Genomic DNA, 9,659 nt, shown 5'->3' with positions numbered 1-9,659 from the left:
TGAAGCAACCTCACTCCACAGCCACACACCAGAACCCTGATGACTGGAAGGCAGAAAACGCTGTGTCACGCACACTGTGTGTGTGTGTGTGTGTGTGTGTGTGTGTGTGTGTGTGTGTGTGTGTGATTGTAATGGTGTAATAAATTGCAGCAGAGGGATCAGTAGCTTCAGTGTTTTGATGTAACATCACCTGACTGTCTTTAAAAAAGCAAAGGCAATAGCACACACACAAACGCACACACACACAAATACACACACACACACACACACACACACATACAAACAACACACACACACACACACAACACGCACAGGTACATAAATACATTTAAGTGACAAATGAACAGCCAATGCCCCCATATACACATAGACACAAAAAGTCAAAAATAAAAAAGAGGAATGAAGGCAAACAGCCATAAACTTTACTGTCTGAGATAGATATTTGTTTCTCTCTTATCTGTGTGTGTATGTGTGTGTGTGTGTGATCAAACAAAAAAATGGCATGACCTCATTAGCTTCTTAAAGTGTGTTTTACCCTCCCTCGCAGCAGAGTTTAACTTCAGGAGCACAAACTCTCAAGAACCTGGCGGGAACGCAGACACACACACACACACACACACACACACACACAAACACATACACACACATACAAACACACACACACACACACACACATACAAACAAACTTCTAATGAGCTTTACGTAACCACAGCATGGAAATAGCAGTGCAAACGGCATATTGTTGCTTTGATAATTCCCTTTCACGTAGGTAGATAATAAATCATATGAGCCACTTCCAGTGCCTAGTGAATAATAGATCACAAGCTTGAGAAGAGCTGGAGAACTGTAGCCATCGGGGCGAGAGGCAGCCATCATCCTCTCCTCTCATGGGAGACAGACACACACACACACATACACACACACACACACACACAAACACCTGCTGTCAGCTGACTGACAGCCTCTCTGACAGGAAATCAGAGCGCCCAAATAAAACATGTTAGATAAACGCACTCAGAGAAAGGAGAGGCACACCCACACACGCATATTAGAGGACACAGGCAGAGACAATCACACTACAATATTATGCAACAATGACTTCACTCAGAAGAGACACGAAGGTAAACTTTCTCCAAACGCTCTTCCTCTTCACCCGAGGAGTACCGACTGAGGTGCTGAGGAGCCCATATGACCTGTATGACTGTGCTGAGGAGCCCATATGACCTGTATGACTGTTCTGAGGAGCCCATATGACCTGTATATCTGTACTGAGGAGCCATGAACTGTATATCTGTTCTGAGGAGCCCATATGACCTGTATATCTGTTCTGAGGAGCCCATATGACCTGTATGACTGTTCTGAGGAGCCCATATGAACTGTATATCTGTTCTGAGGAGCCCATATGAACTGTATATCTGTTCTGAGGAGCCCATATGAACTGTATGAGGCAGTACAGGGCGGTGCTAGCGTAGTGGTTAAGGAGCTGGGCTAGCGTGTAGTAGCCTAAAAGTTGTCGGTTCAATTCCCGGCTTCCACCGTTGTGCCCTTGAGCAAGGCACTTAACCCCAAGTTGCTCCGGGGACAATGTAATCCCTTGTATTTGACATATGTAAGTCACTTTGGTCAAAAGGTGTCTGCTAAATGTAATGTAATGTAATGTAATGTAATGTATGACTGTTCTGAGGAGCCCATATGATCTGTATGACTGCATGGATACCTTTTCCTGAGCGTTCTAATAGGGCACTTTTTAAGAGTGCTGTGGAGAGCACAAAGCTGGCAGCTCAATAACGATGTCCGCAATAGAACACCGCTGGAGCAGGAAAGTGATGGAATTTGGGGAAGACTTCATTGACTTGATAAGACTTGATTGGCTCTGCACAATGTTACGACCCCTTGTGCCTCCCTCAGGCCTGGCATTGCCATTGCATGGGCAATGCAGGCCTAGCTTGCCCAATTAGCTAATCACACACACCTGGTAAAGGTGTGTAGGTATTTAAGAGGTTGGTCTCTCTCTAGATTTGGGCACTTTTTTGTTAGGCACATTCTGTTGCAGGCACCTTTGGGTTATCTCTCTCCCACTGGCACCTTCTCTTACTATCTTTGAACATCATACTGACTTTGGCATACACGCATCCACATGAACACACTTGCATACACACTTTTGCTTTCCCCTAGACATCTTTTGGTAATGGTTATTTATTGCTTTTGGTTACTTTTAAATAAATACTTTATTGGTTGAAGTTATCTCTGTTGTCCCGACTCCCTCTTTATGTTGCGGCTTAGAGCCCGGTCGTAACAACAAGCAGAAGGACCTTTGGCTCCAGACTCTGGACTTCACAATGCTGCTGTCTAATCTTCTCTAGTCTATCTGAATGGCTACTTCTTTCTAATTCTTCTACCACATAGTCGCTTTTTGTTTAAGTTTATCGCTTTCGCTATAACTAATTGATGACTAATTGTAAGTATACAATACAAGATTGAAAATTCGAATTGTCTTGTAATAAACTGTTAGAAGTGTTTACATCCTTTTCACTGTAACAATTTTAGAGGGCTATCTTAAAGCTGCAAAGAAAATTAAAAATAAACTGTTTCTTCTCAAGTTTTATCTTAGGAATAAGGCATACCATAAGAAGAAAGTTAAAGGTGCAGTCAGTGAATTTGCAGGAAGTCACATTTGTTTGTGTTTAAGTTTATGTTTACATTTATTAGCAGGCACTTTTGTGCAAAAAAACATACATTATATTTTAACCAAGGATCAAACGAAAGACACCCAAGAGATAGCTCACCCCTCCCTACCTTCAGTATTCCCAGAGAAATTCCACGTAAGGTTTCATTTTTGTTTGGTGGCAGGCTGCCCCCACTTTGTTTGTTTCCAGTTTTCGGAGCCTGGGCTGCTTACAGAGACTGTTTTTTTTACAGTGAAATCATGGAATGGGCAGCTAGCAGTCGGAGATGATTGCTGAATGTGACTAAAAATGTTATGGGAAATCACGTAAAATCCCTGACTGTGTCTTAAAGAAACAGCATACAACTCTGTTCATGAACATCAAATCTTAATTTCTAAATTAAGAAGAAAGTAGAAGCATTTGAACTATTTTGTTTTTGAGAAGGTTTTGTGAATCTGGCCCCAGATCTTTGTCATAGATCAAAGGCTCTATCTTTACATCTTCTTGAAGGGAAGTATCAGGTGAAAAAGACCCAGTCACAGATGAGCTGTGACCTGATAACATAATGATATCTGATTAAGTGTCGGGTCTTTATGTGTCTCACACACACACACACACACACACACACACACACACACACATAATATCTGATTAAGTGTTGAGTCTTTGTGTGTGTGTGTGTTAGTACACACACACACACACACTCACTGACACACACAAACACACTCACACACATACTGTCTTTGTGAGTCTGACCTACATACTGTTTGTTTTATGCTTTGTGTAGATGAGACACACCTAGGCCTGATGGTGGGTTTGGTGCTTTTTTACTAGCGAAAAGTACCTACTAGTGTCTGTGTGTGTGTGTGTGTGTTAGTACACACACACACACACACTCACTCACACACACAAACACACTCACACACATACGGTCTTTGTGAGTCTGACCTACATACTGTTTGTTTTATGCTTTGTGTAGATGAGACACACCTAGGCCTGATGGTGGGTTTGGTGCTTTTTTACTAGCGAAAAGTACCTACTAGTGTCTGTGTGTGTGTGTGTGTGTGTGTGTCATAGCTTTCTCTTTTACTTTCTCAAAATGGTCATGTGATTTCTGGGCAGTCCTGGCAGTGGCCCGGTGACCTCAGGAGACTCAAGGTCAAAGGCCGGTGTCTGAGGAGCAGGTAGGAGTGCATCATTACGTTCAGCAAAAAGTTATTGTGTGCACATCCCACCTTCTGGCAGGTGCAGGACAAAAAAAAACGTACTCAAATGAAAAAATATAATGTCCACAACACTGCTTTTGACTCCCATATATTTAATGCACAAAAGGCAACGTTTAGACCCTGCTGGGTCTTCTTTTGTGCATTAAATATATGGGAGTCAAAAGCAGTGTTGCGGACATTATATTTTTTCATTTGAGGAGTGTATCATTAACCTGAGATTCATCTTGAAGGAAGAAAGAACTCTTTATTGCCATAATTCAGGGACTATTAAACACGTTTTTAAATGATGACACAATGTCAGAGGTCTCTCATGGAAAAACAGGATTAGGATTGTACGCAGTCTAGACTAAAGCATTGAACTATCATGAGGATGTTACCAGAAATATAAGAACACTACAGTCGCCGTGAGAACCATGATCATGGTTCAACCAGACCACCATTACTATATTGTTATCTTCATCATAATTAATCATCATCAATATAATAATATCATCAATAACACCATCAACATCATCACTATCAATACAACCATCAACATCATCAGTATCAATATAATCATGATCATTATCATCAATACCATCATCATCATCATCATCACTATCAACATAACCATCAACATCATCACTATCAATATAATCATGATCATTATCATCAATACCATCATCATCATCATCATCACTATCAACATAACCATCAACATCATGATGACACAGCAGCTGGCCAGAGCGGAGTAGTAATCATGGTGGTCATGTGCCTCCTCTCTGACAGATATGACTGTCCAAACATTGTGCCTGCCATTCCAATGACACTTATCATAACACTCCTCAAGTGTTTTCATGTGTGTGTATGTGTGTTTGTGTGTGTGTGTGTGTGTGTGTGTGTGTGTGTGTGTGTGTGTGAGTGAGTGGTCCATAAGTTTGTGTATGTATTCTATTGCATCCTTAATATTTGTGTCCTTGCACCATTATCTTCCATGTGGACAAATATAAATGGTTAAAGTCTGTGTGTGTGTGTGTGTGTGTGTGTGTGTGTGTGTGTGTGTGTGTGTTGTGCAATGTCTCAAAGGGTCGAACTGAAAATTACACAAACAGAGGGGAAACAGACGGGAAAAACTAAAAAACTAAACTATTTCATTTTCCTCCAAAAGACTCATTCTGATGAAGATTCCAGCGGATGAAGATGATGAAGACTCGTTCTGATGAAGACTGCTCCAGACATTAGCTCATAAACCTGTTCCCTCATCTCTCCTCTCCTCTCCTCTCCTCTCCACTCCCCTCCTCTCCTCTACTAAGCACAGGTAAACAGGTTTAACATGATATGAGGACTATCTATGGAATGTTATTGTGTCATCCTCTTGTCAGTGAAGCTGGACACGGTTGCCTCGGGAGACCAACTCCACATCAGAAGTCCATGGAGAGGGATCTCTGTTGTACGGTGTTGCCATGGTTATGGCTGCAGCCGAAGGCCTGGCAGCCGATCTCCTCCATGACCCTCTGCTCCAGGCTGCTGGTGCCGTCCATCTCGCGTGCATAGCCTTCGTCCTCCGCCACATCCAGTCCCTCCTCCTCCTCCTCCTCCTCCTCCTCGCCAGGGTCCTCGTCCAGGCTGTGCGTGCTGTGCATGTGTGCGGCGTGTGCAGAGTGGGAGTGACCGATACCCCCGGCGACTGCCCGGCAGGGCCCGTGCCAGCTGCCGAACCCCCGCAACCCCGCGCCACGGCTCAGCGCCTGCACCTGCGCCAGCTCCAGAGAGCCCTGGGACAGACGAGGGCCCAGGCCAGGGGGCAGGCCGCCGGGCAGCGGGGGCAGCGGGGGGCGCGTTGGCGCCGCAGTGGTGCTCGTGGACGCAGCGGGATGCGCTGGACGCACGCCGCAGCTTCTGGAAGCTGTCCAGCTCCTGGGACAGGTCGCCCATCTCCGCAGAGGACAGACGCCGCTCCTGCTGAGGGAAGAGTGGACACTGATGATTATTACTGTATAATGAGATAGGGTGTGTGTGTGTGTGTGTGTGTGAGCACCCAACCTAGGGCAGGTGCCATTCCTGCTGCACGTGTCTAGGCATGAATGTGTGTGTGTGTGCCTGTGTGTGCGTGTGCGTGTGTGTGCGTGCGTGTGCGTGTGTGTGTGTGTTTGTGCGTGTGTGCATGTGTGTGTGTGTGTGTTTGCACCTGCAGAGAGAACAGTTCGTAGTGTGGTGGCTCCAGCTCCAGGGCCTCGTGCAGTTCCGCGCGGCTGTAGCGGCGGGCCAGAACCTTCTTGCGTGGCTGGCGCACCTGGACCAGGATGGACGCAATCAGCAGCAGCATCACCAGGCCTGAGCTCCCAGCAATCACCATGCTGTGGGTCCGGCTCATCTGCGCAAAGAAGCCCTTAGACTTCTTTTCTGTGGGGGGAGAACAGTCACACACACACACACACTTTAATATTGACATTAACACAGGGATTAACAGATCTAAACATTGAAGAAAGTATGTTACACACTTAGGCAGGTCTGATCAAACACAGAATGCATTGTGCTATTTTCATTCTGAACTGCATGATTATGGGTAAACATGGCATCGTCGCTTCCAGATGGATAAACTACCTATTATTGCAGAAATGGAGCAGTACTTTGCAAGTTTTTTACACACACACACACACACACACACACACACACACACACACACACACACACACACACACACACACACACACACACACACACACACACACACACACACCGGCGCAGTGAGCTGCCTGCATCAACAACGGCGCTCGAGGAGCAGTGAAGGGATAGGTGCCTTGCTCAAGGGCACTTCAGCCGTGCCTACTGGTCGGGGTTCGAACCGGCAACCCTCCGGTTACAGGTCCGAAGTGCTAACCAGTAGGCTAACGGCTGCCCTGTAAAGCCGCATTCCCTGGCCGGGAATCGAACCCGGGCCGCGGCGGTGAGAGCGCCGAATCCTAACCACTAGACCACCAGAGAGAAAATGTTACCATTCAACCTGTAAGCTCAGTGACCTGTCTGTTTCAGTCTGTTTTGGTGAATTATTTTTGAGACGGGCTGCATTGGGTACCTCAGTCTGTTCTGTTTTTGCCTAAAGATGAGGGGGGGGGGGGGGGGGGGGGGCAGGGCCTCATTCACTTGCATAGTAGGACTGCAGCTTTTAGACTGCAGTTTGTAAAAAGGCTCTTGACAGGGCCTACAGATGTTGAATGGAGGTGTTTGAGCTGTGCAATATTAAAAATGGGTGGGAGTTTGGGGTTGGACAAATCCTTGTTTTTGATGAAACCAGATGGAATGGTGTTTTCAAATCTGCCACCGTTTTATCGTAGTTGTTTGAAAGTTTGGGCCTTGTTTAATGTCAAAAGGTTTGGTCCTGCAACCTCCTTATATTGGCTCCTGCAAGAGCCTGTGGTTGGAGGTGCACATCTGGATATCTCCTCAGCCGGAGGGGGCTTGCTGATTTCATGGGACTGAGGTCACTTCGGGTTGTGTCGCAGCTCCTGGAAAAATGGCGTGCTGCCTGCACCATGGATGAAACTGAACTACTTGTGGACTACTGTTCAGGGGTGTGTCGTCCTGACCAACTGGACCCTTTTCCTGGGCTGGTAGTTTCACCCAATTTGGATGGGTGTACAGGTCCGTTTCAAACATCTAGGAGTAGGAACCCAAACACTATGTTGCTGAATATGGTCACGGGGAAACAGCTGTACCATGCGTGTGTAAAGGTGTTTAATAGAAAAGGTTTAGAGAGCAGGGCTGACACACCTTGGAGCGCTGCTCTCAAGCTCAATAGTGGGGTGAGGCCTGAATGGAGAGCACTGTATAAACCACCATTGGCTAAGAGAGTGGGTGACTTACAGTGGAGAATTCTATATGGAGCAGTTTCTGTCAATGCTTTTATTTCAGTGATAAACACAAATGCTAGTCAGGAATGTCCTTTCTGCTATCAAAGGGAAACTGTCTTTCATGCTTTTTCACTTTGTTTAAGGTTAAAACCTTTGTTTTGCATGCTGTAAGGTTTATTTTGTGCTTTCAGTGAAGAGTTCTCCACAGAGACTCTCTTAAAATAAAAATAAAAATAAAATAGATTGAAAAGTAGTTTTTTAAAATTACTGGCAAGTTTTCTCATATCCATGAAATTAGTGTCTTTTTCTTTTCTTTTCTTTTGTTTCTCTTGTTGGTTCATTTAGTTATTGTTTTATTGTAAAACTTATGTGTAAAAGTTTTACTTGTATTTTTCTTTGGCTAACATACTTATTGAGTGCAGCCCTTGGAGGGAGGCCCAAGATCTGCCACGCCTTCTACACCATGCTATGCAAGGACTCTGAGGAAGATGCATGAAGCATCGAAACGTTAGTCCCTTTTGTGCACCTTAATTAAAGTTTATAGCTATTACTACATCTGTGCTGCTCCGAATTTGTACTTCTAGTATATCTACACGGTCCGCTCCTCGTCTGATGCACCAGATGTAATGCTGCAGAAGCTCGGTGGATCCACTCTTTTGTGAAGTTCTCCACAGAGATGTTTGTCCTTGGTTTTAAATATGTCAAAAAAAGACAAAATGTATGCAAACTTCTGAATTTCATCCTTGGGCAAGCCAAAATGGCTATTTATATCACTAGCAGGAATAAGGTTAAAAACCTACCAGTAACTAATGTTGTTCTGTTTCCTGCCCTGGTTAAAGCCAGAGTTTTGGTTGACTTCCGGTTTTATGAGTTAATGCAAAATCTGGAAACCTTTGAGGATGTGTGATGTACCAAACAAGCACTTTGCACTGTGATTGAAAATGAATTGCATTTTAGCCATCTTTTATTTAAAAAATGGTTTTATTATCTATTCTTATCTCAATCTTTTGATGGCAAAGATTGATTGATTGACCTGCTTTGGTTGTGTAAAACTGGAATAAAGTATGGTTTTAAAATCAAAATCTCTCTCACTCTCTCTCTATGTGGCCTCCTGTGTATGTGGGTTTCAGTATATAAACCACAGAATGCAGCCTTCTCTGTGGTTTCTGCATTCACCAATCACTTGCGGTCTCAGTGTCTATAGGTACAATGTGTGGTTTCTGCCATTCACCAACCACATGCTGTTTGTGTCTTCGGCAGAGGAAACGGGAACAGAGAGTTCCAGGACTGGTGAATATGGCTCAGGGTTTGGCGTACCGCCGCCCTCTAGTGGTCACTGGTGTCTGTTTCACCATGAAACCCCTTCAGGCAGTGTTGTGCGTGAACGAGTTCAAAAGAACGCGTTCATTGAACACGCTCATTTTTTCGTGAACGTTGAACTGAACGCAACACATTTTTTAATAAAGAACTTGAACGTGAATTAGTTCACATTATGTGTCATGAAGGGCAGACATCACTGTAAATGAACGTTGGAATTTGTTTTCCATTGAAAACTGAGTGACATCTGTTTTCTCTTTTGAAACGCAACGAGAGAAAGTTCCTCCCTCCTGTATTCTCGCTGGTGCCGCTTAAATCATGTATCACCAGACAGAAATGGTTTTGACTTTGTGTGCGCAATGCATTGCGGGCAACGTAGTGTCCGGCTGAGAATAGTTGAGTAGCATACTGGCTTCCGCACAACGTTACCCGTGATGAATTGCAGCAGAGCGGGGTAGGCATAGCAACGCCGCGTAGCAGGCAACGACGAGAGCGCGGAGGGCTGGATTTCATTGCATTAAGTATAGAACTGGTCTACCTTGTCTGTACTGCTGCAAGTTTCATCACCTGGTTAGAAACCCACAATTGCAGTGTCATGAGCAAATGTCTACAATGAGCAG

The 9,659-nt window shown here is 44.7% G+C and overlaps 1 protein-coding gene across 2 annotated transcripts in view; it reads right to left on the bottom strand.

Annotated features, from left to right (window-relative positions):
- Window positions 1-4,518: 4,518 nt before the first annotated feature.
- Window positions 4,519-9,659, bottom strand: part of neto2b (neuropilin (NRP) and tolloid (TLL)-like 2b) — a 14,176-nt gene continuing 9,035 nt past the window's right edge. Inside the window, exons 8-9 of one of the 2 annotated variants that reach the window (XM_042110403.1) lie at window positions 6,060-6,274; window positions 4,519-5,833 (exon numbers count right to left, since the gene is read on the bottom strand). In XM_042110403.1, coding sequence (XP_041966337.1) covers window positions 5,339-5,833; window positions 6,060-6,274 — 710 coding nt within the window. In that variant the 3' untranslated portion in view covers window positions 4,519-5,338. The remainder of the gene's footprint in view (window positions 5,834-6,059; window positions 6,275-9,659) is intronic. The other variant, XM_042110404.1, reaches the window with a different exon arrangement.

Source organism: Alosa sapidissima, chromosome 11 (genome assembly GCF_018492685.1).
Source record: "Alosa sapidissima isolate fAloSap1 chromosome 11, fAloSap1.pri, whole genome shotgun sequence".
In the NCBI taxonomy this organism is placed as follows: Eukaryota; Metazoa; Chordata; class Actinopteri; order Clupeiformes; family Clupeidae; genus Alosa; species Alosa sapidissima.
Note: the sequence above shows the minus strand (reverse complement) of the source record. Positions and strands in the feature narration are given on the sequence as shown.